At 41.4% G+C, this 27124-nt stretch overlaps 1 protein-coding gene across 4 annotated transcripts in view; it reads right to left on the bottom strand.

Annotated features, from left to right (window-relative positions):
- Window positions 1-5257: 5257 nt before the first annotated feature.
- Window positions 5258-27124, bottom strand: part of prim2 (DNA primase subunit 2) — a 212115-nt gene continuing 190248 nt past the window's right edge. For 3 of the 4 annotated variants that reach the window (XM_078541831.1, XM_078541832.1, XM_078541834.1), the window contains 2 exons: window positions 18692-18760; window positions 5258-7611 (listed from right to left, as the gene is read on the bottom strand). In XM_078541831.1, the coding sequence (XP_078397957.1) occupies window positions 7372-7611; window positions 18692-18760 (309 nt within the window). In that variant the 3' untranslated portion in view covers window positions 5258-7371. The remainder of the gene's footprint in view (window positions 7612-18691; window positions 18761-27124) is intronic. The other variant, XM_078541833.1, reaches the window with a different exon arrangement.

Genomic DNA, 27124 nt, shown 5'->3' with positions numbered 1-27124 from the left:
ATTTCAACAGGAGATGTTGATATAGTCATGAACACTGGAGGAATCATTTCCTGATACTTTGTTTCTCTCCTTCTTATATGATCTATATGTCTCAGTATGACTCAGTCTTCCACGTGGTAAGAAAGAGGTTCAGTCACCACAGTTATTTCACCTGGTAACCACTTGGGTCCTTCTCCGAAAATTTTCACATTTACCGTCTCTCCTACTGTAAACTTTGTCAGTCATGGCCGGTTTTCTGACTTCCCTGACTCCTTTCCACCTTCCCCCCTAAATTTGGAGTTACTAAGCTCAATCTCATTTTGAGATGGCGATTCATCAACAATTCCGCAGGTGTGACACCTGTTGTCGTGTGAGGGGTGGTCCTGTAATGGAAAACATGCTCGCTTGATCATCATGGAGTCTCCGGTTAATTTCTTCATGCCGGTTTTGAATGTTTGAACTGCTCTCTCAGCCAGTCCATTCGAAGAAGGGTGGTACAGTGACGTTTTTACATGAGTAACACCGTTGATAAACTGTTGAAACTCAGCACTCGTAAATGCCATGCCATTATCTGATACGACCACTTCTGGTAGTCCGTTGATGGTGAAACTTCGACGTAACTTGGCTATTGTAGCAGAAGATGTTAGTGACTTTGCCACATATATGTCCATCCATTTTGAGTGAGCGTCAACAATAAGGAGAAACATTGTTCCCATAAAAGGTCCCACATAGTCAATGCGTAATCACACTCATGGCCTCCCTGGCCACACCCAAGGGTGTAATGGAGCCGTTGGAGGTAACTTTTGTGCTTGCTGGCACTGCATAAAACTTCTCACTAAGCTCTCTATTTCTCCATCCATCCTAGGCCACCATAAGTAGCAGCGTGCTATGGTCTTCATTCGGGAAATACCTGGATGTTGATTATGTAGTTCAGTTAACAAAGGCTTTTGTCCTTTTGGGGAAACAATCACTCGAGCTCCCCACAATAAGATACCACCCTGGCTAGTTATCTCATATCTTCTATGTAAATACAATTTAATTTAATCAGATTCCTGTTCTTGTACTTTGGATAAGACTGGGTCTCGACTTGTCCAGTCTCTAATCTGACTAGCGCATACCGGTGATGAATCTAAGAAGTTCAATAATAAAACGGGTTTTTGAGGAACTGGAACATCATCGTTTTCTTTCAAAGGCAAACAACTAAGTGCATCAGCATTTGCAATCTGATTTCCAGGCCAATCCAATTTAATTTCTTTCTGCCAGTTTTGTCCAATGAGGCTTGGCCCCTCACCTGCTACCACCATCGAGGGTAATTTTACTGATTGTACAGTATGGAAGTCAATAACCTTGCTTATGCCTTTGATTTTGATGTCTTCTCCCGTGTAAGTTTTCAATTTGGCATGTTTCTTCCAAATTTAATTTACATTCTCCATGATTCAAGTATTTGAAGGTATGCTCACCTATTACCATAGTGGAAGCCCCTGTGTCCACCTCCATTCTGATGGGTCTATCATTCACCCTCACTTACATAGATTGTTCTGTTCTTCCTACCTATAAATTATACAAGTAAATATCTGAATCTGTTCCTACAGGCTCTCCTACATCATGGATCTCACGGGATTTTTTCTTTTGATTGAAAATCTGCCTGATTCTATCCTTGCGATGTCTAATGAGGTGTCTGTTTCGATGACAGTAAAAACATTCAATTTTTAAAAAATTTCCATTCATTACAAGGTTGTCTGCTTCCACTTTTGTTACTATTATTCCATGTTTTCACTGCCAAGTCATTTCTTTTTATTTGTCTGCAAGCGGTGGCTGCTTCCCGCTTCTCATCAGAGCTGTGCATTTTCGTGCCCTTTTTAGCTGGGGCTCCCCGCCCAACATGGTGGACGGTGCCATTTTCGCTCCCTGTATGGTTTGAGTCCCTCACTACGCTTTCCACATCCAGTGATATTTCCTGGACCTTCTGAAAATCCAAATTTGTTTCGAACAGTAACCCCTTCACCCCCACTATTTAGTTTAAAGCCCTCTCTACTGCTCTAGTTATACAACTCACCAAAACACTGGTCCCAGCAGAGTTCAGGTAAAGATCACCAGCTCCCACTTTCCCCAGTACTGGTGCCAATACCCCATGAATCAAAACCCATTTCTCCCTCACCAATCTTTGAACCACACAGTTAACCTTCTAATCTTTATTTACCCCATGCCAATTTGCTTGTGGCTCAGGTAGTAGTCCAGAGCTTATTACTTTTGAAGTTCTGCTTTTTAATTTAGCCCCGATTTACTCTCCCTCCCTCAGCAGAACATCTTTGCTAGTTTCATTTATGTTGTTGGTACCCACATGGACTACAACAACTGGATCTGAGATGTCCCAAACCCTAGCACTAGGCAGGCAACACAGGCTTCCGGGCTCTCTCTCTGCTGCAGAAAACTGTCCCCGTCCTCCTGACTATACGGTCCACTACATTCCTATTTACTCCCCCCAGTTGAATGGCTCCCTGCACCATGGTCAGCTCATTCATCCACCTTGTATTCCCCTCTCTCATCCATACAAGCTGCAAGAACCTCGTACCTGTTGGACAATTGCAAGGGCTGAGGCTCCTCCATTTCTGCCTTCTTGATCCCCATACCTGCCTCATTAACAGTTATACCCTTTTCTCGCTCACCACAGACAAAATCAGAAGACCCTAGCCTAGGGGGGGGGTGTGACTGCCTCCTGGAACAAAGTGTCCAGGTAACGTTCCTCCTCCCTGATGTATTAGAGTGTCTGAAGCTCAGACTCCAGCTCATTAACACTGAGCTGAAGTTCCTCAAACTGCAGAAACTTATTGCAGATGTGGTTGCTGTGGATCAGAGGGGTCCACTAGTACCCACATGCTCCAGCTGCAACACATCATGTGCCCTGCCGTCTTTATGTTTAATTTAACTAAGTTTAGAAATAACATTCATGATTATCTGTAGTTATATCAAATGGATTAACTAAAACTGTAAATTTAAGCAATACTTATATCCCCCAGTACTACTTGAAACTACTGACCCAGTTTAAAGAAAAAAATGAAACTTAAAACCCACCATGCAACCACTCACCTAATTAATGCTTCCAGGGCTCAGCTAGTGTCCCTCTGCTGGTCTCAGGCTCCCTCTCTCACTCAGCTCACACTGTTTAGCTGCACTCAGTGACAAGCTGCTGTCTCTGAGCTTGCTTACTTCATGAGCTTAATGAGAACACCTGCATCATACTGGTGAAATTTTACAGAGATGAGTCAGCACTGCTGGCTGGAGAAACCAGTTCATACTAGCCACCCAATTACCTAATTGTAGCTGCCTCTCTAGTCACCACCTTCAACACCTCTTTGTCCTTTTGTCTGTGATATCTTTTGGTTATTTCCACCTATCACTGGCCCTCTATCCAGCTCTTCTTGTCCCACCCCCCCACAAACCAGCTTATATTTCACCTCTTTTCTATTTTTCCTTAGTTCTGTTGAAGAGTCATACGGACTCGAAACGTTAACTGTGCTCCTCTCCGCAGATGCTGCCAGACCTGCTGAGTTTTTCCATGTATTTTTGTTTTTGTTTTGGATTTCCAGCATCCGCAGTTTTTTGCTTTTATCTCTAGTAGCTAGTTTGTTTATCCCTAAGACGGAAAGAAACTTAGCTTTAACAGTAAATTGTAGTTCAATGCTAGATGCAAACAGATTTTAAAAAGAGATTAACCCTTAAAATTCCCTCACTCAGCAAATTCCCAAGCTCTTACCTTGTCTAGCTGCACTTAGTAACAAGCCGCTCTTTGTGCTTGCTTCAAAGAAATATGGTATTTCCTGCTCCTTTAGCTGGAGTTTATCTAGTTTTGCGTCAACAGACTGTCGGTATGTTTGCTCAAACCAAAGTGGTTTCAATTGTAAACTCCACACTTTAATTACCATCTTACCATTTCATAAGTTTTGAATTCACTAAAGCAGAACAAAGCTCCTTTTCTCCCATTTGGACAAGTTTTATCATAACTTTACAATGGTTGTGCCATTTTGGTATAATGTGATACTCACAGCATATTTAATTTTCTTAATTTTTTCATGAATAATTATGACAATTAATACTAAAAGCAGACTTGTACATCAACAGCTTGTGATATCGATGTATAAAAGCTGTAAGTTTTCATTTACCAATTTATTAAGGAAACCAAGATTAATAGTTATACGTTATTTATAATATGTTAATAGCCAAAGTAACCTTTAGTTCTTTCTAAATTGTACAATAATGGTTTTTGAGCTACCTCTACCACAAAGGCAATGTTGCCCAAAGAAGAAAGCCAAGAGCCAGAAGTCAAATTAAAGGAACAACTTTTCAAAAGTATGAAAGCCTTGCATTAATACAATAGTTTTCACAATCCTAAGATCCAGATGCACTTTGCAGGCAATGAAGTACTTTTTGAAGTGTAGTCGTTGTTGTAATGTAGGCAGTTTGGCAGCCAGTTTGTGCACATCAAGGTCCAACAAACAGTAATGTGATGATGACCGATAATCGATTTTAGTGATGTTGACTGAGGTATAAATATTGGCCGAAACACCAGTAAAGTTTCCCTGCTTTTCTTCAGAATAGCGGCCTTGGGATCTTTCACGTCCACCTGAGACAGCCGACGGGGTCTCGGTCTAACATCTCAGCCGGCACTTCCGGAATTACAGCACTTGGAAGTGTAAGCCTAGGTTTTGTGCTGAAGTCTCTGGAGTGGGACTTGAAACCACAACCTTCTGACTCAAACGAGAATGAGACATGACTCAGACCACATATCAAAATTTTAGTCAATGAAGTCAAAGAGCCAACATTAGAATCAAGCTAAGAGGACCACCAACTCTTAACTAATGCAATAACCAATATGCAGGGTCCCTCCCTACAATGTCCATACTCCAGAATGCAGAATCAAACAATTTCCTTTGCACTCCCAACCTGCATCGCCCCCAGTGTAAGCAGCCCCATCTAGCGATGTATTCCACGTAGCAATAAGGATGCTTATTTGGCGATAAGGATGCTTACTAAAGTGACTTCAGAAACGATTCAATCTTAAATCATGTGTTTGTGCGTATGTCCAATGGCATCATAAGAGAATGCACACCCATTGTAAAATATATGCAATTTGCATTTACATTGCGCATTTAACATAAATTGTCCCAAAGCGTAGTGTAATCTGACAAATTATGAAACACACCCAGATAAGATAGCCTCATAAAACATGAACATTCTTTCTTTAAACTCCTATCAAAAAAGTTAACAAAAAGAAAAACCATTGTATTAATTTGAACAACTTCTTTATTATGTTTCATATCAATAGCTTTTAAGCATAACTTTACAAAACCCTTGAAAGTTAATGAAAACAAGTGACTGGTTTTGATTTATAAAAATTACTTTCTTGTTAACACTGCATACTTTTAAGGCTTTACGATTTCAGACTTCATTGGTGATCCATTACATTTTTAACATTGGCATCTTGGGATGCCATGGTTAAGGAGTAAGGAGAAAAATCATACAAAAAGTACCAACATAATGATGCTATACACATACAGATGTAAGAAATGTTGCGATGGACATATGGAGGAGGAAGGAGAAAACTCAAATTGAGCTTCTGGCAAACAGGAATGTCATTCTGTAAACAGAAAATCATGAAGTCTTCCAAGAGAAATTCATTAACTGTGCAGAAGCTGGGTCTGAAATCACATCATACTAGTTTGTTGTTCTTCGTAAATTCTACAGCAGTTAAGAGTTTTGTGTGTTAAAGCTGGATCTTGTAGCCCATCTGCAGTGGATGGCCTATCTAAATTGTCCATCAGGGATCCAAAAGAAATTGCATTTTTGCTTATTGTAAGTCTGTTTAATACAAAACCAAATATTCACAATTTGTATTAGCCATCCTAAAGTTCATGGCATTAGACACTTGAAGCTGTCATGCTGTGTTCTCTGCAACTTATCTTCCAATGATGTTCTGAGTGCGCATAGATGTTTCCCTCCCACAAAGGTGAGGGCAGCTGCAATAGTTTAGGATGGCACCAATATTAAGCTCTCTATTACTATGTATCACTCAACAAGAGCAGATCCAAGGACATTCCAGCCTACTAGAAATGAATTAACACAATTTGTCCGCTTTTATTCCTTCTTCAGGGGTGGTGCACAAGAAGACTTGTCAAAACACAAAGTCAAGGCCTACTGCAGCACTAGGCCGATTCCATATTCCGTTATTCTATGGGGGCCACATCTCAGATAATCAGCGGACACTCCACCGGAAACACACGATCACAAAATGAATTACAGGGAGTCATTCTATGAGAAATGTATCTTTGATAATTAATAGACATATCAAAAAAAAAAATCACCCCTCTGTTTGCACCACACACATAAGCAACCATCACAATACTGACTGCTGCTCAGGTGCAGTAGAAAGCAAAAGACAGACCCTTAAATGTGTTCTCTAATACCAAAGACTGGAGAGAAATTGCAAGCTACAAACTAAGTGGCTCGCACGCTGTGACTTTTGAGAGTTGCTTTTTAAATTATGCTCTTGATAAAAAACATTGGCTTAAGTTTGGAGGAAAATCAGGCCTGGTTAAAAAAAAAAATTGCTTTTCCATTGATTTATTTTGCATGTCAAGCAATCCTGAACACAAAAAGCGATTATGAAAATGAACACTAATTCAGACATGCTCCTCTTCTGGAAATCTGCAAGTATGACACAAGATGTTATACAACTAATTTATGCTTCACCTGATGGGCAATGAGAAAGAACAGATCACATTACAATGCAATGAAGCCTATAATATTAGCTAATGATGGTGAAGCCATTAACCATGGAACACAATTGCAGTGCAAAGATGTGGTTTAGTGGAGAAGAAAGGGACTGATTTGTCAAATGCTACCAAGTGTGCAATGCCAATGCATTCACTAGACTACAGTAGGCTGGGCTTGAATATTTCTTCTCTTTATAAAAAAACTTGAAAAAGTATCCTAAAGCGGAGTATTAAGGCACTGCACCAACATATTATTCACCCCTTAGTACATGTAAAACATAGTGGAATGAGACCATTTTTTAGTCCAAGGATATCACTATGCCTTGGGCATCATCTTGCATTATCTATATCAACTACATTATTCATTCCCAGGCAACTGACACAAGATGCGCAAGCTACAATATCTAAGTAACAATATAAGGTCTTGTGTTGAGTTTTTGTTTGGTGGTAATATTTCAATCAAGTTAATGTACTTGTTTTCAGCTCATTCTGGAAACCATCCAATTTTTCTGAAGCTTACTCATTTGAAGGGAAAAAAAGAAAGATGACAAGAATGTGAGAGTCACCTTAGGATACATGATAACCCAAAATGCATTTCGTTGGATACCAATGTCACCAATAATCACTCGGTGTATCCTTCACTCAGAAGCTCTTCTAAACCCTCCATGTCAGCTGACACTGCCTGGCTTGTAGGTTTAGAGGCACAGGTGCTCGTGCTTCTTGTAGGCTGGCTGCCTTGGCTACGCTGTGAATTTTCTGGCTGGCTGGACTCTTTCTTGACATCTCGGCTGCCACTGAGGAATTTCTGGCTCTCAATGAAGTACTGATTTGGATGACTTAGGGAAAATCCTACTTCGTCAATCTAAAAGGCAGAGAAAAACAAAATAAGGAAAGTTGAAGTTGCACATTGTGACTCAAAACAAATTGTGGCATAAGTTTCAAAATGAAAACACTCATTTTGAGTCACACCAAGACATTAAGTGTATCAAGAAGATGGAAAGGTTAATATTTCCAGCATGACATTTAATAAAAATTCAATGTTAAAATGATATTTTAAAAGAACTCAATGAGAAAAACAAATTGAGGATTAGGGTGACACTTCACTACTTTCAAAACAGAAAGTTATGGTATGTTGACTCTGATTATACAGAAATAATGCAATAACATTAAACTTGCCAAATAATTTTAAGAAATTATGCACAATGTTTTTAACAGGTTAATAAATTCCTTCAGTCTCCTTTACTCTGCATAAATTCTAACTTACTGTCACTCTACAAGTCCAATACCTATGTATTCAAATGCGAATTCAATTCAAACTCTTTAGTAGGTCAACTGGCATTAACCTCTCATAGTATACGACCTAGATATTCTAACCACTTCCCTAAAACCTAAAGTTCAATTAAACTGGGAAAACTCAGCTTACAATGTAAAAGGTCAAAGCCAAAATTACAATTTCCAACTGAAAGACAATAACTTGCATTCATATAACCCTGCTCACTACCTCAGGATGCCTCAAAGTGCTTAACCAAAAAGTTACTTTTAGTAAATGGAGACACTGTTGTGTGTTGGCAGGTTTACCAAGGTGAGGCTATTGTTGCATGCTAATAGATACTTGGAGCTACAGGTTACAGCTGGGTAAAAGTGAGGACCAATACAGGATGAGCCACTCCAAAGGGTGCAGCGAGTCTGCCTGCGAGACGTGCTATCCCTCCCTTTCACCCCAATGAAGGTCCAGAAGTATTCAATGTCTCGAGGCTTGAACAGGCAATCATAAAGGAATATCTCTCAGGTAAACTGTAGAGTTGCCCATGTACAACGAAAATGGACACTCACTACATTGAAGATAACTGGGTGACCTTCAGGGACATAATGTACTCCACTGCTCTAGAGGCCTCCGGCCTGACCTTTTGTAAGCATCAAGATTGGTTCGATGAAAACAAAGAAGTAATTCAGAAACTACTGGAGGAAAAACATTGCCTCTTTAGAGTTCACCTCAATGACAAGTCATCGTTACCCAAGCACGATGTCTACCAAAACATCTGCAGGACTTGAGTATTGCTGAAAAAAGAATCCAAATGACCTGATTTTCACATGCAACACGAATGTCTTACAGCGTTGTGAGGCCTTAAGACCAACCTGAACATACACATCAGTAAACCTGACAAAGGACTGGGAATAGTCATCCTTAACAAGCGTGACTATATCAACAAAATGCCCGCCATTCTTAATGACGAGTCCAAATTTGTATCCATTGGACCTGCTGCTCAACATGACCAGGCAAGCCTTGCTTGAAAGTAAGCTAAAAAAATACTTGCTGGACTTGTGCAAGAGTGATCAGGGTTCATCCTCATGGTTCACGGCGTCCGCATACGTATGAGCTGCCCAAGGCACATAAAGGTGATGTTCCTTTTTGCCCCATCTTATCTATCGCCGGTTCTGCACTGCATGAATTGGCCAAATGGTTGGGTGAATTGTTACAACCAGTTTTGACCAAGTTTTCCACACACACAGTGAAAGACTCCTTCACATTTGCGAAAGCCATACAGGAGTTGCATATCGATAGCAATGCAGTGTCCATGTGCTTATTTGACATTGCTCACCTATTCACAAATGTTCCACTCAAGGAAGCCATAGATATTTGCGCTGCAGCACTATCCTGGCGATCTAGACATGCCACTGTTACGTGAGCCAGGATTCACTGAACTTATGAACTCGGCAACTTGTGCAGTTGAGTTCAGCTTTAAAGGCACCACGTATGCGCCAAATAGATGGTATTGCCATGGGCTCCCCACTAGGTCCAACTCTTGCAAACATCTTTGTTAGGTTCCATGAGTGACATGTCTTTGATGGAATGACACCTAACCTCCTACCCACTTGCATACTTCCAATATTTGGGTGATACGTTTGCTATATTTAAATCCGCAGCTGCACGTAATAATTTCCTTACATTTCTTAATGTGTTCCATGCTGCGCTCAAATTCACCTTTGAAATGGAGCCGTCAAATGATCTCCCCTTACTTGACGGCCTAGTTGAGAAATCTGCCAGGGGGTGCTCTACCCTGGTCCACCGCAAGCCTACCTTCACTGATCAATACACGTGTTGGGAACCTTACAGTTCCACACACTATAAGATTGGCCTTATTGGCAACCTAGTAAATAGGGCCCGAGTCATTTGCTCACCGTAAAAGCTTGATGCTGAAATGGGGCATGTCAAAGGCATCTGCAGTATAATGGCTACCCTGATCAGATCATTTTGTGCTGTATATCACACAAACTCATGAACAGGCCTAAGGCAGTCACACGTTTGGCCCTGAAAAGTGCCCAGTACGTCTCAGAAGGCTCATAAGAATGCAAAATGTCTCCATTATCCATCTGTACAAGCAGAAAGGAACTCTCCAATCTTGCGAAAAGCACAGAGAAATCTTACTCCTCTCCATCCCTCCCAAAATCTTCCCCAGAATCCTTCTGAACCCTTAGTGCAACATTTCGACCAGGATCTGTTGCCAGAGAGTCAATGCGGTTTCAGAAAAGGTCACGGAATATCCTCTGATACGGTGTTTGCAAATAAACAGCTCCAGGAGAGATGCCAAGAACAGAACATGGGCGACACATGCAAGAATTGCCAAAGCAAGTGTAGCTAGTCTTCTGCAGACTTTGAACATCAGTCTGGGAACGAAGGGGACTAAGTCTGCCTACCAAACTGAAAGTCTACATAGAGCAATAGTCCTCCCCAATCTGCTCTATGCATGCCAGACTTGGACTGTGTGCCAGCATCACGTCAAAAAGCTCAACCACTTTCACTTGAGTTGCCTTTGGAAGCTTCTGAAGATCAGATGGCAGGACAAAACGCCAGACAGTGAGGTGCTCAACGAGCCATACCATATGGCAACAGTCACAACTGAGCTGAACTGGTCATGCAGCCAGAATACCTGACACTCACTCGCCAAAGCGAATCTTCTATGTGTTCAAGTTCTCACAAGCACTGCCTGAAAGAATGGTGGAAGCAGAGTCAATAGAAACTTTCAATGGGCAATTGGATTTATACTAGAAAAGGGAAAAATTTACAGAGCTTTGGGGAAATAGCAAAGGGTGAGGACTAACTGAGTTCTCTTCCAAACAGCAGGCACAACCACGATAAGTTGAATGACCTCCTTCTGTGTTGTATGATTCTAAGTATCTCAGCTCAAATGGTCCAGAATTGCTGTCAGTTTCTTGGTAAATGATTACTGGGTTAACAACTGCACAGTTAAATGAACAAAATCACATGCACATACTTCGTTCTTTACTATTTTTGAAATTTGAGTAGTATTAAGCAGACAACAGTAACAAGTAAAATAAGGTCTTAGCAGCCACTACACACACGCATGAGAACTAAGAATCAGCAGGGTGTCGTCAGACCTTCCCAGCCTTTGGCCATTCCTTTGGGCAAGCAAGCGAGAGCTGACACAAGCAATTCATACTTCCGTAGAGGTACATGCTGAAAAGCTGTGCCAACAAAGGGTACAGATTCTAATAGTCAGAAGGGAATTTACATTAATGAGCTAAAATATTCAAGGTGGTTGAAAGAATTATAGTTAAAACCAAACGTCACTTTTTTAAATATCATATATAGTTCACCACTTTTTAAATATGGTCTGGAATGCAACTTCAAGTGGGCAGCATGCTTTGTTTGGTAACCAGATGAGTATGGTCAAAGACAAAAGGTCCAAACATTTTGCGACGGGGAAGCAAGTACACATTATAGTGTAAACAGCAAAGTCACTGCAGCTTGAAGGGCTGGAAATTATAACTATAGTGAAAAGCAAATGCTTCTAGGTCACTTCACATGGGTGAAATTATTAGAATTCACATAGGTAGAAACACCATTATTGCCGTTGTTTACCTTCTATTACTGTCAGAACCGTGGACTAATGCAATTGTACAAAATCACCAGAGTATCCTGAGCACTTCAACTTGTCAGCTTTTCACGCAGTTAGTACATTTAACACAGGATGAAGTGCATACTAACAACAGAACATGACCTTGTTGGTTTATGTACATCACAGGCAGGGAAGCTTCATTAAGGGGAGGTGACACCTCCCCCACCATGAGCCAAGGTCGCCATCTGAAAAGTCTCTGTTCATCACCTACGATGACAAGGTGAGTCAGTCCCAGTCATTCAAAGCAGTGAACATGAGTTCAAGATAGCATTCTTCCTTAATTCCTTGGTATTTTCTCCCAAATTCTAAATACAATTCTTAATTCACAAAAATAAACTAAGATCTGATTCACCTCAAATTTCAACTATTTGATGCAATGAAATAGAAATCAGACAGGCATAAGAAGCAATTTATGTAAGCCAGTAACAAACCAAACAAATTTCTGCATTTTGATCATTTTCTTATTTGTCACTCTCTCCCCACCCACCACCACCAAAGGTTGATTTACTTAAAGGTAGCAGTCAAGATCATGAAGGCCAAGCAATCTATCCACTGGCCCCACAAGTTAGGAAGTTCCCAGGTTCAATTGCTTATCTCTGCTGAACTGATTGATCTTGACTGATTCAGTGGAACAATGCTGCAGCCAAGAATCAACACATTTAAGTGTCAGATAAAAGCAAAAAACTGCGGATGCTGGAAATCCAAAACAAAAACAAAAATACCTGGAAAAACTCAGCAGGTCTGGCAGCATCTGCAGAGAGGAACACAGTTAACGTTTCGAGTCCGAATGACCCTTCAACAGAAAGTGTCAGTCTGATGCAACACTGTGGGAATGAGGGTACCCATATTCCCCAACAGTAGATCATAACTCACAGTATCACAGAATCTTTACAGTGCAGAAGGAGGCCATTCGGCCCATCCAGTCTGCACTGCTCTCTGAAAGAGCATTCCACCTGGTCCCACTTCCCTGCCTTATCCCCGTAACCTTGCACATTCTCTCTTTTCAGGTAGCAATCCAATTCCCTTTTGAATACCTCGATCAAATCTGCCTCCACCACTCTTTCAGGAAGTTTGTTCCAGGCTCCAACCACCCGTTGGGTGAAAAAAATTTTCCTCACATCACATTTACTCCTTTTGCCAATTATTTTGAATGTGTGCCCTCTAGTTCTTGATGTTCTCTTGAGTGGGAACAGTTTCTCACCATTTACCTTGCCCATACCCTCATTTACAATTTTAAATATCACTAGGCCCATCATAGTCCCGTGTTCAAAAAACTGTGCATGGGACCTTCTTAAACTGGGAGGTGGGTCCTAGGGTGTTGTCATGGCAAGCCTGGGCTGGATCCCCACTCTCAAACACATTGAGCCCTGCTCATTCAGAGCAACAGCCGGTCCAGTACAGACCCCCACCCAACCCAGCCCACCCCACCCCAGCACAGACTCCCACCCCACCTCAGTACACACTCCCACCCCACCAAACCTCAGTACAGACTGTCATGAAGAGATTAATGTCTGTAACGTTATTGGAAATTATGTTTTAATTGGACTTCTAGTAGGGTGTGTGTGTGTGTGTGGCTTAATTAGATTGAAGACAGCTAGTTTGGGTGCTTTGATGTATAGTATTTTGAGAAGTTAATTAGATAAACGTAAGGAGGAGAAGGTAAAGTGTAAATCTGCATTTGTTGTATAAGCCATTCAAAGAAATGGGTAAAATCTTGCACCTAGCTGGGAGACACCGAGCAATGTGTTTACATTACCAATAAAATTGGTGCAATGAAAGGATTATTGTCAGGAGATATAACATTTTTAAAACTTAGCAATACAATGGAAAATTTACATTCAAAGGGAAAGCTAGGTATAAACTAAAAGGAGTTTGTGTGTGAGGGGCAGAGGCATGTAAAATCCAACCAGCCTGTAAGCCCTACAACTGTGTCTGAAAAAGAACCAAATTGAAAGGAACCTCATTTTGAGTTCTTAAGGTCAAATGTGCTTTGCCTGGTGTCTGTTTAATGTCTATGGGTTTTTGTTGCCTTGGTGAAGATTTACCTGGGAGTGAATAATGTGTGTTTAATTTGTTGTTAAATTACTAAATGTTTAATTTAATTTTATATAAACAACCTCGTGAAACTTGGTGGTTTTATTACTGAATTCAGAGCTGCAACTCAAACATGCCAAATGAAAATATAGGTTATGACAGTTGTTCAAGTTTCCCTCTGGGATTTAAACAACTCAGCCTTTACCAACTGCTGTGTCATAACACAGACTCGCACCCCACTCCAGCCCAGCCTGGCACAGACTCCCAGCCGCACCTTAGTAGAGACTCAGCCCACAACACTTCAAGTACAGACTCCTACCCTACTGTACCCAGTGCAGACTCCCACAGACACCCCATTCTGGCTTTCAGAATGCCCCTTGCCTCCTCTTTTTTCTTATTCAACTTCTTGTCTTCGACATTATGGAGCATGTTGAACAGATGGAACTGGTCGTCGAACATCTGGTCAAAGTGATGGGCGATGACACAGCCAAAACTCTCCATCATGTGAACAGTGGGACTGGCCAAAATAACTGTGTGCGCCATCTACAAGATGCACTGCAGGAATTCACCAAGGCTTGACTTGGAAATATATTGCTGTTCCTTCAGTGTCACTGGATCAAAATCCTGGAATTTCCTTCCTAACAGCACTGTGGGTGTACCTACACCACATCAACTGCAGCAGTTCAAGGTAGCAGCTTACCACCGCCTTCTCGAGGGCAACTAGGGATGAGCAATAAATGCTGGCCCAGCCAGCAAAGCCCACGTCCTGAGAATGAATAAAAAAAATACTGCTCACCAACCTCTAATGATGGATTCCCTCCCTCTCGCCCTTGCTGCCCTTCCAATCATAGATTCGGTCTCTCGGGGAACAGCAAGATTAAGAGAGGGGAAACCTGTGACTGGAGGAGCAGGAGCAGTCAGCGTGGGAGAGACAGGATCTGTGACTGGAGGAGAAGCTCTGTTTTTCCCACAATTGCTGCTCTTCCAATCACTGCTCCGCAGTCAGTTCTTGTTCTCAGCAACTGTATTTAACTGAGTCAGCATTTTAAAAAAAATACCGACAGTTACTGAGCAGGGAAGACATGACAGTTCCGATTTTTTTTTTAAGAAAGCCTGCCGGAAAACCATGAAGCTGCCCGAAGGTCAGAAGCAACAATTCCTACTCGCAGCAGGTGTTTTTAAAAAGTCTTTTGGGTCTGCAGCTTAGAAAGGAAGATACCAATGCCAGATTTACAAAACCCCAAGAAATCCGCCATTTGGCAGAAATTTCTTATTCCTGATATATCATCTTAGTTTTAATTTTTACGAAACTGAAAGACGGTTAGATTAATTTTACCATGGTTACTGTTGCAACAAAGGGTTGTTAGTTTTGCAATAATAATTTTGCATGATTCTAGCTCGAGCGGCCCCCATCAATAAACTTGAGTTCGTATTACAGCATGTTTTCGATAACTATTCCTTAGTCTTCAATGACAACAAATTGGCAAATAACACAATCTGGTTCCCAGGCCTGGATTGATCAGATTCAGTTCTCTGGGCTGCCTGCGTGGCAGTGGATTCCGGAACTCTAACTTTCAAAGGGAGATTTATCTTTATACTGTTTCACCACCTTAGGCTGCAAGTACACAAGCCCATTCTTACCTTCTAAACATAAAACAAACCATCATTCTAGCTTTGGTTTAGCAGGCTATAGAAGGGCCTGGACTCTCATGTCGCCTCAAGTCAGTGTACCCCATTCACAAGTGAGTAAGACTCCATTATCTAAGGACTCGCTGCTGCGTGTCCATCAAAATCTTCAAGGGAAAGCAGTTCCTCCTATGGCAACATGGGTTTTCAAGCAACAAACTTAATTTTATCTAGGTATGTGTTACTTCTTCTCCTGGGAGTCACAGGTTAAGGAAATGGCCGCGTTCTCTATCTTTAAGCTTCCTTTGTTCGAAAGCAGAAAGATTTCATCTGTATCCACTTCCTCCATAGTCACTCTCTGGCAAAGTGCAGGAACGTAGCACACTGGTATACTTGGCTATTTAAACCGCTTAAAAATATTCTAACACATAGCTCTCGTGGTTGGGAATCAAGAGCGAGAGACAGGGTGAGAGAGAAAGTGCGAGAGAGAAAGAGAGAGAGAATGAGAGCGTGAGAGCATGAGCATGTCTAAAAAGATGATTGAGGGAAGAGATGGTGTGGTATTGAGGAGTTGGGGAGATCTAAAAATCACCAAATGTTTACAGCACAGAAATTCTTCTGCCCCATTGTCTGTGCCAGTTCCCTGCAGAGCAACCCACCTAGTCCCATTCTCACATCGTTTCCCCAGAGCCCTGCAAAAATGTTTTTTCGATCTTCAGATAATTATCCAATTTTCTTTTAAAAGTCATAATTGAGTCTACCTCCACCACACTCACGGGCAGGTGAGTGGCAAGAAAATGATCTTTTAGTAGAGCTCCAATGACTGCTGCAGGGGATTCTAACCATGCAGTTTCAAGGCTGAGGGACGAAGCAAGGTGTGAGTGTCGATTGGGAGTAGGGTTGCCAACTCTGGTTGAACATACTCCTGGAGGTTTCTTCACATCTTGCCTCCAATCACCCAGCCCTACACTTCCATCCTCACAGAGCAAACCTCCCTATGCCAATCAGAAAGTCCGGTCTCCAATGATCAAAACTATGTTGCAAAGCTGGTTGATCTACTGTCTGAGTGGCTCGTTAAACATTCCTATTTCAACTCTGCACAGCAAAAAAAAAATCCAAACATTGCCATCCAGAATGTTCACTTCATGCTTTGAAAGAATTCAATGCTGATAAGAATGGCATTTTTATTATGTTGCTCCTCTGAGCCAACAGGTGTTCCTCAAAAACCTTCATGAATTTCTGCTTGCCGCAAAGCATTCTCGGCATTGTTTCATGAGAATTGGGCCAAATGTGCGGCTCCCTTGGTGCAGTTTTCCTGCAAAGAAAATGTCTCCTCAGTATTCAAGCCCGGGTGTGGCACAAGAGGGAAAGCCAATGTGTATAAAGCTTTACAGAGACCGCTCCAGCAGCAAAGGACACACTTCACGGGCACGTTCAATGATCTTTTCCCCTCTCCCTGATGTACATAATTTGTTTATCACGTTATAAATATTTTTAACTGTGTATTTTTTTCTTTATTCTTTCATGGGATGTAGGTGTCATTGCTCATCCCTAATTGCCCTTGAATTGAGTGGTTTGCTAGGCCACTGCAGATTGCAGTTGAGAGCCAAGCACTAGGCTGTGGGTCTGGAGTCACATGTGGACCAGACCAGACCAAAATACGAACATACGAAATAGGAGATGTAGGCCTTTTGGCCCCTTGAGCCTGCTCTACCATTCAATAAGATCATCTGTTTATGTTTTGAGTTCCACATTCCCATTTACCCCCGATAACCTTTGATTTCCTTGCCTGCAATAATCTACCTCCCTCGGCCCGAAAAATATTCAGCGACTCCACCTCCACCACCTTCTGAGGCAGAGAGTTCCAAAGTTACACAACCCTCAGAAAAAATTTCTCCTCATCTCTGACCTATAAGGGTGACCCCTAATTTTAAAAATGCCCCCTAGTTCTGGACTCCCCCACAAGAGGAAACAGCCTGCCTTGTCAATACCATTCAGGATCTTATATACTTCAATCAATTCACCCCCTCACTCTTCTAAACTGTGGAAACAAGCCCAACCTTTCCTCATGAGACAACCCATTCATTCCAGGTATCAACCTAGTAAACCTCCTCTGAACTGCCTCCAACTCATTGGCAGAATAGTGAACCAGATGGGTTTTTACAACAATCGATGATAGTTGTCATGGTCACCATTACTGAGACTAGCTTTCTACATTCCAGGTTTATTAATTGAATTCAAATTCCACCATCTGCCATGGCGGGATCTGAACCCATGGCCCCACAGCATAAGCCTGGGCCTCGTGATTAGGAGTCTAGTGACACTACCACTATGCTACCATCTCCCCTATTCTGACCTGAGTCAATAAGGCAATTGCTGGAAGAAAAGAGTGAATAAATTATTTGACTGACTAGTTAGTTGGGAAGGGTAGCGTTGGAAAAGAAAAGAGAGAGAATTTGATAGCATGTTACTCCCTCTCTCTCTCCTCCTTTAAGATGGACTTAAAACATCTCTCTTTAACCAAGTTTTCGGTAACCTGTCCTAATCACTCATGTGGCTCAATGTCAAATTTGGTTTGATAACCCTCGTTTGAAGTGCCTTGGGATGTTTTTAAAGGTCCCGCAAGTTGTTGTTGTTTTATTACTTAGGGTACATCTTAGTACTCCCACCCCGCAACCACCCCCAAACTCCTCACCGTAAAGAGGTGTTCTGTGGGATTCAAGAAGAAAAAACACAATACACTATCAAATTATACAGTGGTGGACTACATTTACAATCCTTACATGGCAAACTGCTACTGAATCAGATCCTGACTGCCCACAAGTTTTAAATACTAGTCAATTTTCAATCATAACTTTCTCCCCCTCCCCCGCTCCCTCCCCCCCCAATACTTGGCATCATTACATGTATGTTCTTAGCATTCTGCTCAAGAATGACACGGAGATGGTCTTCCTTAGAATGCCCAGTAAAAACAATTGTCATTTTGATAAATGGTCCAGCAAAATTTAATTATTTAGATTTAATTATCTATTAACAAATTGTGATCTCAGCTGACAGCACCTAGTGTAGCTAATTGTAGTTTTAACTCCTTGAAAAAGAACCATTGGCTGAATTAATGTATCAGATTTAAGTGTTCAATTTCTTCCTCCCTCCTCTGAAAAAACATGCCCAAACTATAAAATGTTTCTATAAAGTACTAAATGCCTTCGTAATAACACTGTAAAAATTAACAAATGACGACAGCTAATGATGGATGCAATTACTCTTCTGAGACTTCAACTTTCATGCATCAGTTACAGTCACTTCTCAAGGCTGACAAAGCCACTCTCATTACTGTGCAGTGCAAATTAAACATGTCCTTACATTGTGGGTTAGCTCAAAGTATTTCTGACAGGCCAGCTGGTAATGCATCCCTTTGACTAAATCCAGAATCTGTAAGGGGAGAAAAAGAGAGAGGTTTATTGAGGAAACTTGGCTCTTCCAATTTCTAGATTAATGCATAGCAATAAGAAACATTTTAAAAATCTCTAGTGTCATTGCAAATATAGTGATCACAACTAGTGAGAGAAAAAAATACAAGGTACATTGGTCTGATTGTGTGACAACTCCTCCTGACACATTCTGCCTTGTAGCTGAAACCCTGCTACAACTAACAGCATTTAATCTAGTGGATTCGACAGATAAAAGGAACATTGTGTGGGATTTTTGCTGTTCCAATGATTCTAATAACTTCACCCTCACAAAAGCTAAGCAGGACAAGGGACTGAATGAACCCAGCCTGAGCAGCTATTACCAGTATCACTGTAGTTATTGTTATGCACTCTGTTGCCTAATTCAAGCTAAATTTAATCTATTTGCCTTTGTACAAACTGCCATTCTTATCGGTTTTCTGCAGCACTTGCTGGGATCTGTAAAGCTGTGCCTTTATTATGCAGCTTAGCAGAATTTCCACTCGCTCCTCACCAATCAGACATGTTCCAAATTGGTGAAATGAGGAAATAACCATCCTCTAACAAAATTCTGAAAATTTGTTGATGTCTCTTATTAGCGATGGCTGCACTGTCAAATGCAAGCATTTTTTGGACTTCTAACTCCTAGTAGTCATCACTGAATATGAGTATTGGCAGGTGTCTCTGCCAATGTCACTGAACAGGAGATCAAAGCAATGACATTGTTAAACCTTGGCAAAACGTCATCCTTTGACTTCAATATTATTGAGTTCCTTCAACAGGGCTGCCTTAAATTAATGGAAAGATTTTAATCTAACTATTCGTCAACACAGACTCTCGCCTGTCAAATTCTTTAAATGTTTGCCCTGTATTTTCTCTCCCTCAAATGCAAGATAGCAACCAAATGAAATCCATCATAAGGTAGAATGTCACACACCCACGAGAGCAAGATCTGCTATTGTTTTACTTTTAATAAAGCGAAGGTAAAATAAAACAAATTTCACACCTCTCCCTTGTTCCGCGTCATGCTAATGCCCTGAAGACAGTTCTTGGTTCTGCAGTCGTATTAAAACACAGAACTGCATTGCCATCAACACCTCTGGATTTCAAATGCAGGGAGGCATAAATGTCAACAGCCATTTCAAGCCTTGTTCATTTTATGCTGTAGGTCTGTGTTGCAAGCACAAAGCTTCAAACGTTCCTTACTTGAGGAAGAACAAGGGAATTTGCTTTGTTCTATCAGGTTTTGCCTACAAGGTGGGTGCTCACTCAAAACAGGACTGAGCAGGAAGCGTACTCAAAGAGTATAACCCAACTTATGCCGAGCTCTCCCTCTCGCATATAAAATAGATCTGGAAAAAGTATTTGCCTTTTCATCTAACCGACACGATATATGATCATGTTTTGAAATGTGTTCACAAATGCACAATAAAAGCTGTGCCATGGAATAGGGAACATAGGTTCGTCTGAAATGTCTTACAACAGCGGGTTCCTGAGATTTAGCCACACCGCTGTGGGGAAGGAGCTAAGCAGGGGTTGTGTGCATCCACTTGAGAAGAAAGGAGGAAAGGTCTGAGAATTGCCCATTGCCCATTGTCAACTGTGTTCCAGCGGATTCACTCTCATCTATGAATCAAAAGATTCAGTTCAAGTCCCACTCCAGAGACTTGAACACAAAAGTTAGTATGACACATCCAGTGTGGAACTGAGGAAATGCTGCACTGTTGTTGGTATCATCTTTCGGGTGAGAGATTATTTTGCCATTATAGCAGGACATAAAAGGTCCCATGGCCACTATTACAAAGATTGGTGAATTCTCCCCAGTGTCCTGGCCAATATTCATCCCTGAACTATCATCGCTAAAACAGTGGTCATGGCCAAATTAATGAAAAGGTCACTGATCTAAAACACTAACTCTGTTTCGCTCTCCACAGTTGCTGCCAGATGTGCTATGTATTTCTAGCACCTTGTTTTTAGTTCAGATTTCCAGCATCGCAGTATTATGTTTTTGTGCCATTATCATTTTTTAATTTATTCGTTCATGGGATGTGGGCATCGCTGGCTAGGCCAGCCTTTTATTGCTCATCCTTAATTGCCCTTGTTCAGTCACATGTAGGCCAGACCAGGTAAGGACGGCAGATTTCCTTCCCTAAAGGACAATAGTAAACCAGATGGGTTTTATGGTTGTCATCAGACTTTTAGTTCCAGTTTTTTTTAATTGAATTAAAATTTCACCATCTGCCATGGTGGGAATTGAACATGAGCATGACCCTGGGTCTCTGGAATACCAGTCAGTGACAATACCACGATGCCACCACCTCCCCATATTGCGGTTTGGGATCCTCTTGTGTGCAAAATGATTGTAGCATTTCCTCACATTTCAACAGTGGCTACAATGCAAAAAAATTAGGCCTTCATTGACTGTGAAGATTTGGGACAATCTGAAGACGTGAAAAGTGCTATAGAGATACAAGTATTTTTTATTAGTCAACTCCTTGCTAGTGGTTCTGAGCAACACCGGGGAGAGGTTCAGGCATTGGGCTCAGTTGCTATTGGTGTATGGTTTGAAATGACAAATGAACTGGTGGAAATGTAGGGAGAGTCAATTTTAACCAGATTTAAAAAAGAAATTATGACATTTATTTTCCAGCAGCAGAATTTCCTTTATCCATTGCTTTAACATTCTCAATAAAAAGGGAAAGTGGTGGTGCAATAGAATGATACAGCACAGGAAGCCATTCAACCTCTTGTGCCTGTGACAGAACGATCCAATTAGTCCCACTCCCCTGCTCTTTCCCCAGAGCCCAGCAATTTGTCCCTTCCATGTTTATCCAATTACATTTTAAAAGTTATTATTGAATCGACTTCAATTACTCTTTCAGATCATTAACAACTTGCTGCATAACTTATTTTTCATGTTACCTCTGTTTTTTTGCCAATTACTGTCCTCTGGTTACTTACATTCCTGCCACTGGAAACAGTTTCTCCTCTGTGACAAATTGCTACGTAGCAGTGTAATCCAGCCAAGGGCCATTGGCCTGGATTTTGAGGTCAATGGCAAAGGAATAGTGCTAAGCCGTTCACTTCAACAACTATCCACAATTTCTGGGGGTTCTCGAGCTTGGACTTGCTCTATTCAGGTTTCTGATCTGGAATAGCACCTTCTACAGGGTATCTGGTGCGTGTGAGTGAGGCAACCAATCAGGTTAAAGGCCAAGACACGCAGAGTCTAAACCAGGATCTTTAGGCCAGGAATTACAAATCAGATTTAAATCACATACAAACATCAATTTAAAGTCCATGAAAGGCATACAGGATTGGCTGAGAGGGAGGGGGGTAAAAGAGACAGAAAAGGTAACTTTTTAAAAAAGTCTCCAAAACTAATTTCCTTCACTAATTTTTTTTCCTGCAGGAATGAGACTCCACATTTAAAATCACTTACCTCTCTGGCACTGAAAAATTATCACTATCACAGCATCTAAAATCTCACTTACAAATGTACCAGTCCCAATTTTCACTGCCATTTTTAGTGTGGCAGCAGAGGGCAAGTACAACAAATTCACACTATTCCATTGATTTCAATGCCGAGACTATTAGCAAGAACTGTCACAGTGCATCCCCTGGGAGAGCAGGCTACCTGACGACAACCTTCAGATTCTGTGTTTAACTGCACGTTGTGCAAACCAGAAGTTGCTGTTCGATTTATCCCGCTGTAACGGTGACTGCTGTTAGCATCACCGTTCTTCTCATCGCAAAACCTGGCCCAATATCTTACGACAGAAGGGGAGGGAGGAAGTTGGTAGAGAGAATAAAACTGGTAAGAAGAAAAATGACTTTTTGACAATTAAAGATTTGGATGGGATACTGTTATTCTACAGAGCCCCAACAGATTTTGAGAGGTTTGCCACCTCCAGATTGGCTGGGACCTGCTGAACGGCTCAGCTTATTCTGTAGCAGCCCGACCACTGGGGAATCAAATTTGATCAAAATTGATCAAATTTGTTGCCAGAGAAGACCTGACTTAAATGATAATTATTCTGTCAAAAGTGCAGCCCAATAATAACAACTGCCATTTTCAATGTGAATTTTCAGAAAAAGAGCCAGCTACACTTTTATCAATGTCATTTACAATTCTCATGTACAATATCTAGTATTGACACATGCAGTTAATAATTCATAATGCATTTATTATTTTTAACACAGATGTTTACGGTACAAGTGCAAAGCTGGATTTTCATTTTTAAACATCAGGAGCTCAATAATTATCCATAGTGGGACTTGTCCATTGCACAAATCAACATTGTAGGGGGCAACTTGTGTGATCAGGTTGAGGGGACAGAAACAAAGGCTAAAGCACGAGAATTGATTAAATTAAGACATTAAGTCCAAAGTATCTTGCTTATTTTCCAGAATGCGGGAATTTAGCAAAACAAATGGCCCAGGTTTTGCTGACAAAATTAACAATGAGTGTTAATGGTACTCGCTGGTCCTAATGTGTAAATCATCCAGCAACAGTTACGAGTTCAGTTTTGGGTGGGGGGGGGGGTGGTCAAAGTGATTTTTTTTTTTCTATTACTTTTGTGGGCCAGATTTGCTTTTTTGTTTTTAATCTTGGCATATTGATCCCTTGTCAGGTGCAGTAGAGGCCAGAGTCACAAACACACCACCAAAATAGTAATCACCAAGCCTGCTTCATTCTTCTGTTCATTTTAAATTCCCACTCCCAGAATTGTTATCTCCTCATCCTAACAGCAGAACTTATATTCCTTTAATCCTCGTGTGCTTTTCTAGCTTTCCCATAAAATCATCTATATTAGCTGCCTCAGCTAATTAGCCCTGATTGGTAAGGATGATCAGCCATGACTGTATTGAATGGTGGAGCAGGCTTGATGGGCTGAATGGCCTACTCCTTTGTTCCTATGTTCCTATTTCAGCATTGTGTTCAAATAAATAAGCTAGTATTCATAAAGATCAATACTGGTACAAGATCAGAACTGATACATTTTCCATATTCATAGCCCTGCAAGAATGTATTTTTTAACCTATTATCTTTACTGTACCCTGAGTGCTTGATGCTATTACAAGATTGAAAAAATGTCAAAATAATCCCAGTATCGAGATCTTCAACTTGGTCAGGAGAGCCCCTTCACCAAACCACACTCTCACAGAAACAAAGGTTCTCCATTATATTGCCACCTGTGACAACCTGGAAGCAGTATAGTAAGGAGAATTTGTAATTTCTTTACTAGGTCTATGGAATCTGTAATTGTTTTTGAGAATGTGAGAAAAGGACTTTAAGAGTTTGTATCAGTTGTAATGGGATCAATTGTAATTTTCCTGGATAAGAAGAAATACTGGTCCATATGACCTGGCAACCCTCGACCTGGAAGCAGTACCAACAGGAAATTAAGACAGAAGCCAAGGAGAGCTACAGACTGAAAGGAGAGCTTCAAGCAGGAATTGGAGAGTGAAGGCGATCAGCACACAGATGCAGATGCAAAGGGAAAGCAGACAGGCAAAAAGAGGAACACATCAAATTCTTGTGAGGAGAAGCAGCAAATCACGCTCAGGAAGAGTCCGTTTTTTTCTGTTCGGCAGAAAAGGAGACAGGAGGTTCTTACAGGTTAAAAAGGTATTAAAATTGGAAAGTTATGTGAATAGCTCATATTTTTTCCCCACAAGTGGCCAAACCATGATTCGGGGTGTTATTCATTGGTTGGTTGAAAAAATATTCTGGAAAGCTACACCATTAGGGCTGTCGTGATTTGAGGGAAAGAGGGTTCGTGGCAGGGTGCCTTGCCGATGATAATCGTATCCATGAAACTCAAAGGTAAAAGCTGTTGTCAGTAAGGACTCCTGACTTCCCCTGCATGAATAAAGAACAGCATTTTGTGGAATTCTGCAGCTCCATAGGGCCACATTTGTGCAGGGAGTAATTCTGCAGCTCCACAGGGCCACATTTGTGCAGGGAGTAATGCCTATGGTCTTAGAAAACCTCTCTCTGTTGTATCAACTATTTAAAGTGAAATGTATCTTTTTTATTTCAAGTATCATTCACGCTTAACTTACGTTGGTTTAGATTTGGGTTAAGGTTGAAGTTACAAAAAGTGTAATCTTGTTGGTGATTTCCTCTTTGCTGGGGGTGGGGGAGTGTCATTTGATAAGTGTGGTTACATTGGTTTATGGTTCCTCCATGGGGATTGCAACACACCACAGTCAAATGAAATAAAACAGCACATTGCTATCAAAAGCCAAGCAGCAAATATACTAGTTGGAATTGGGACAATACTATCCAAATCCATTATGACACAAACAGACGAACAGGAATTCCCCATTTCGCCCCTCAAGCCAGTTCCACCAGTCAATGAGATCATGGCTGATCTGGACCCAACTCCATATACCTGCCTGTGCCCCATATCCCTTAATGCCTCTGGCTATCAAAAATCTATTAATCTCAGATTCAAAATTAACAACTGGTCTAGAATCAATTGCAGAAGAGGATTTCAAACTCTTTCCATACTTTGCGTGCACAAATGTTTCCTTACTTTACTCCAGGAAGGTCAGGCTATAATTTTTAGTCCTTGCCTTCCAGTCCTAGACTCACCAAATAGCTTCTCTCTCTCTCTCTACCCCCATCAGTTCCCATTAAGAGCTTGAAAACGTAACACCTCTCCAACCTTCTAAATTCCAGGAATACAACACTAGTTTGTGTAATGTTTCCAAACTCACTATGGAAGCAGTTTGGCTTGAGACTTCCCTACAGATTCTACAAACCCTCCTTAAATGCCACCTGGGTGTCACTTGCTCAAAGTCACATCACCTCAAAAACCGTAGCAGGGGACAATCATACAGGTCAACCTGTTTTCTGGTGTTTCAGTTTGAGGGGCTGATGCATGTTGGTCAAGGCACCAAAACAACTACCTGTTCTTCTGAGAAGACTTCTTTTAATACCCAGCTGAACAGGTAGACTTGGTTGAAGGTCTCAATCAAAATGCAGCACTCCCTCAGTATTGTTTTGAAGTGTTGAACTGGAATGGGGCTTGAACCTAAAAGCTTTCGACTCAAATACAACTGTTGATACCAAATCAGCCAAGATGACACTGACAGACAGCCAAATCACAGAACAATATTTACCAATTGGTTACTGTCGACAATAGGTACATGGCTCAACTATCAAAACAGTGATTCCCAAGCTAGAAATTTGTGGTCAGTTTTCTGTTACTCAAATAAAAACATAAAATGCTGAAAACACACAATGAATGGTAGGACCCTAGGAAGTACAGAGGATCAGAGGGACCTTGGTGCACATGTCCATAGATCCCTGAAGGCAGCAGCACAGGTAAATGAGGTGGTTAAGGCAGCAATTGGGATGCTTGCCTTTATTAGCTGAGGCACAGAATATAAGAGCAGGGAGGTTATGTTGGAGCTGTATAAAACGCTGGTTAGGCCACATCTGGAGTACTGTGTGCAGTTCTGGTCACCACACTATAGGAAGGATGTGATTGCACGAGAGAGGATGCAGAGGAGATTCACCAGGATGCTGCCTGGGCTGGAGCATTTTAGCTATGAAGAGCGACTGGATAGGCTAGGGTTGTTTTCCTTAGAGCAGAGAAGACTGTGGGGGGACCTGATAGAGGTATACAAAATTATAAGGGGCATAGATAGGAAGAAACTTTTTCCCTTAGCGGAGGTGTCAAGAACCAGGGAGCATTGATTTAAGCTAAGGGCAGGAGGTTCAGAGGGGATTTGAGGAAGAATTTTTTCACCCAGAGGGTGGTTGGGATCTAGAACACACTGCCTGAGGGGATGGTGGAGGCAGGAAATCCCACAACATTTAAGAAGCATTTAGATGAGCACTAGAAATGCCATATCATACAGAGCTATGGGTCAAGTGCTGGAAAATGGGATTAGAATAGATAGGTGCTTGATGGCCGGTATGGACACGATGGGCCGAAGAGCCTGTTTCTGTGCTGTATAACTCTATGACTCTAACTCAGCAAGCCTGGCAACATCTGTGGAGAGGGAAACAGGGTTGATGTTTCGAGTGTGTTTTACTCTTCTACAGGAGACTTTTCTCTACAGAAGAGTCATATGGACTCGAAACATTAGCTCTGCTTCTCTCTCCACAGATGCTGCCAGACCTGCTGAATTTGTCCAGCATTTTCTGTTTTTATTTCAGATTTCCACCATTTGTGGTATTTTGCTTTTGTCCGGTCACTCAAACTTGCTCAGCTGGGTTGGCTGAGGAGTAAGTCCTAAGTTGACTCCATTACTGAACAGAGACACATTCTACTCAAAAGGAGGGGAGGACTGAAAGGGAAACAAAAACAGATTCTGTTCAATTCAT

Source organism: Cetorhinus maximus, chromosome 5 (assembly GCF_964194155.1).
Source record: "Cetorhinus maximus chromosome 5, sCetMax3.hap1.1, whole genome shotgun sequence".
In the NCBI taxonomy this organism is placed as follows: Eukaryota; Metazoa; Chordata; class Chondrichthyes; order Lamniformes; family Cetorhinidae; genus Cetorhinus; species Cetorhinus maximus.
This window is presented reverse-complemented; position numbering and strand designations above follow the sequence as displayed.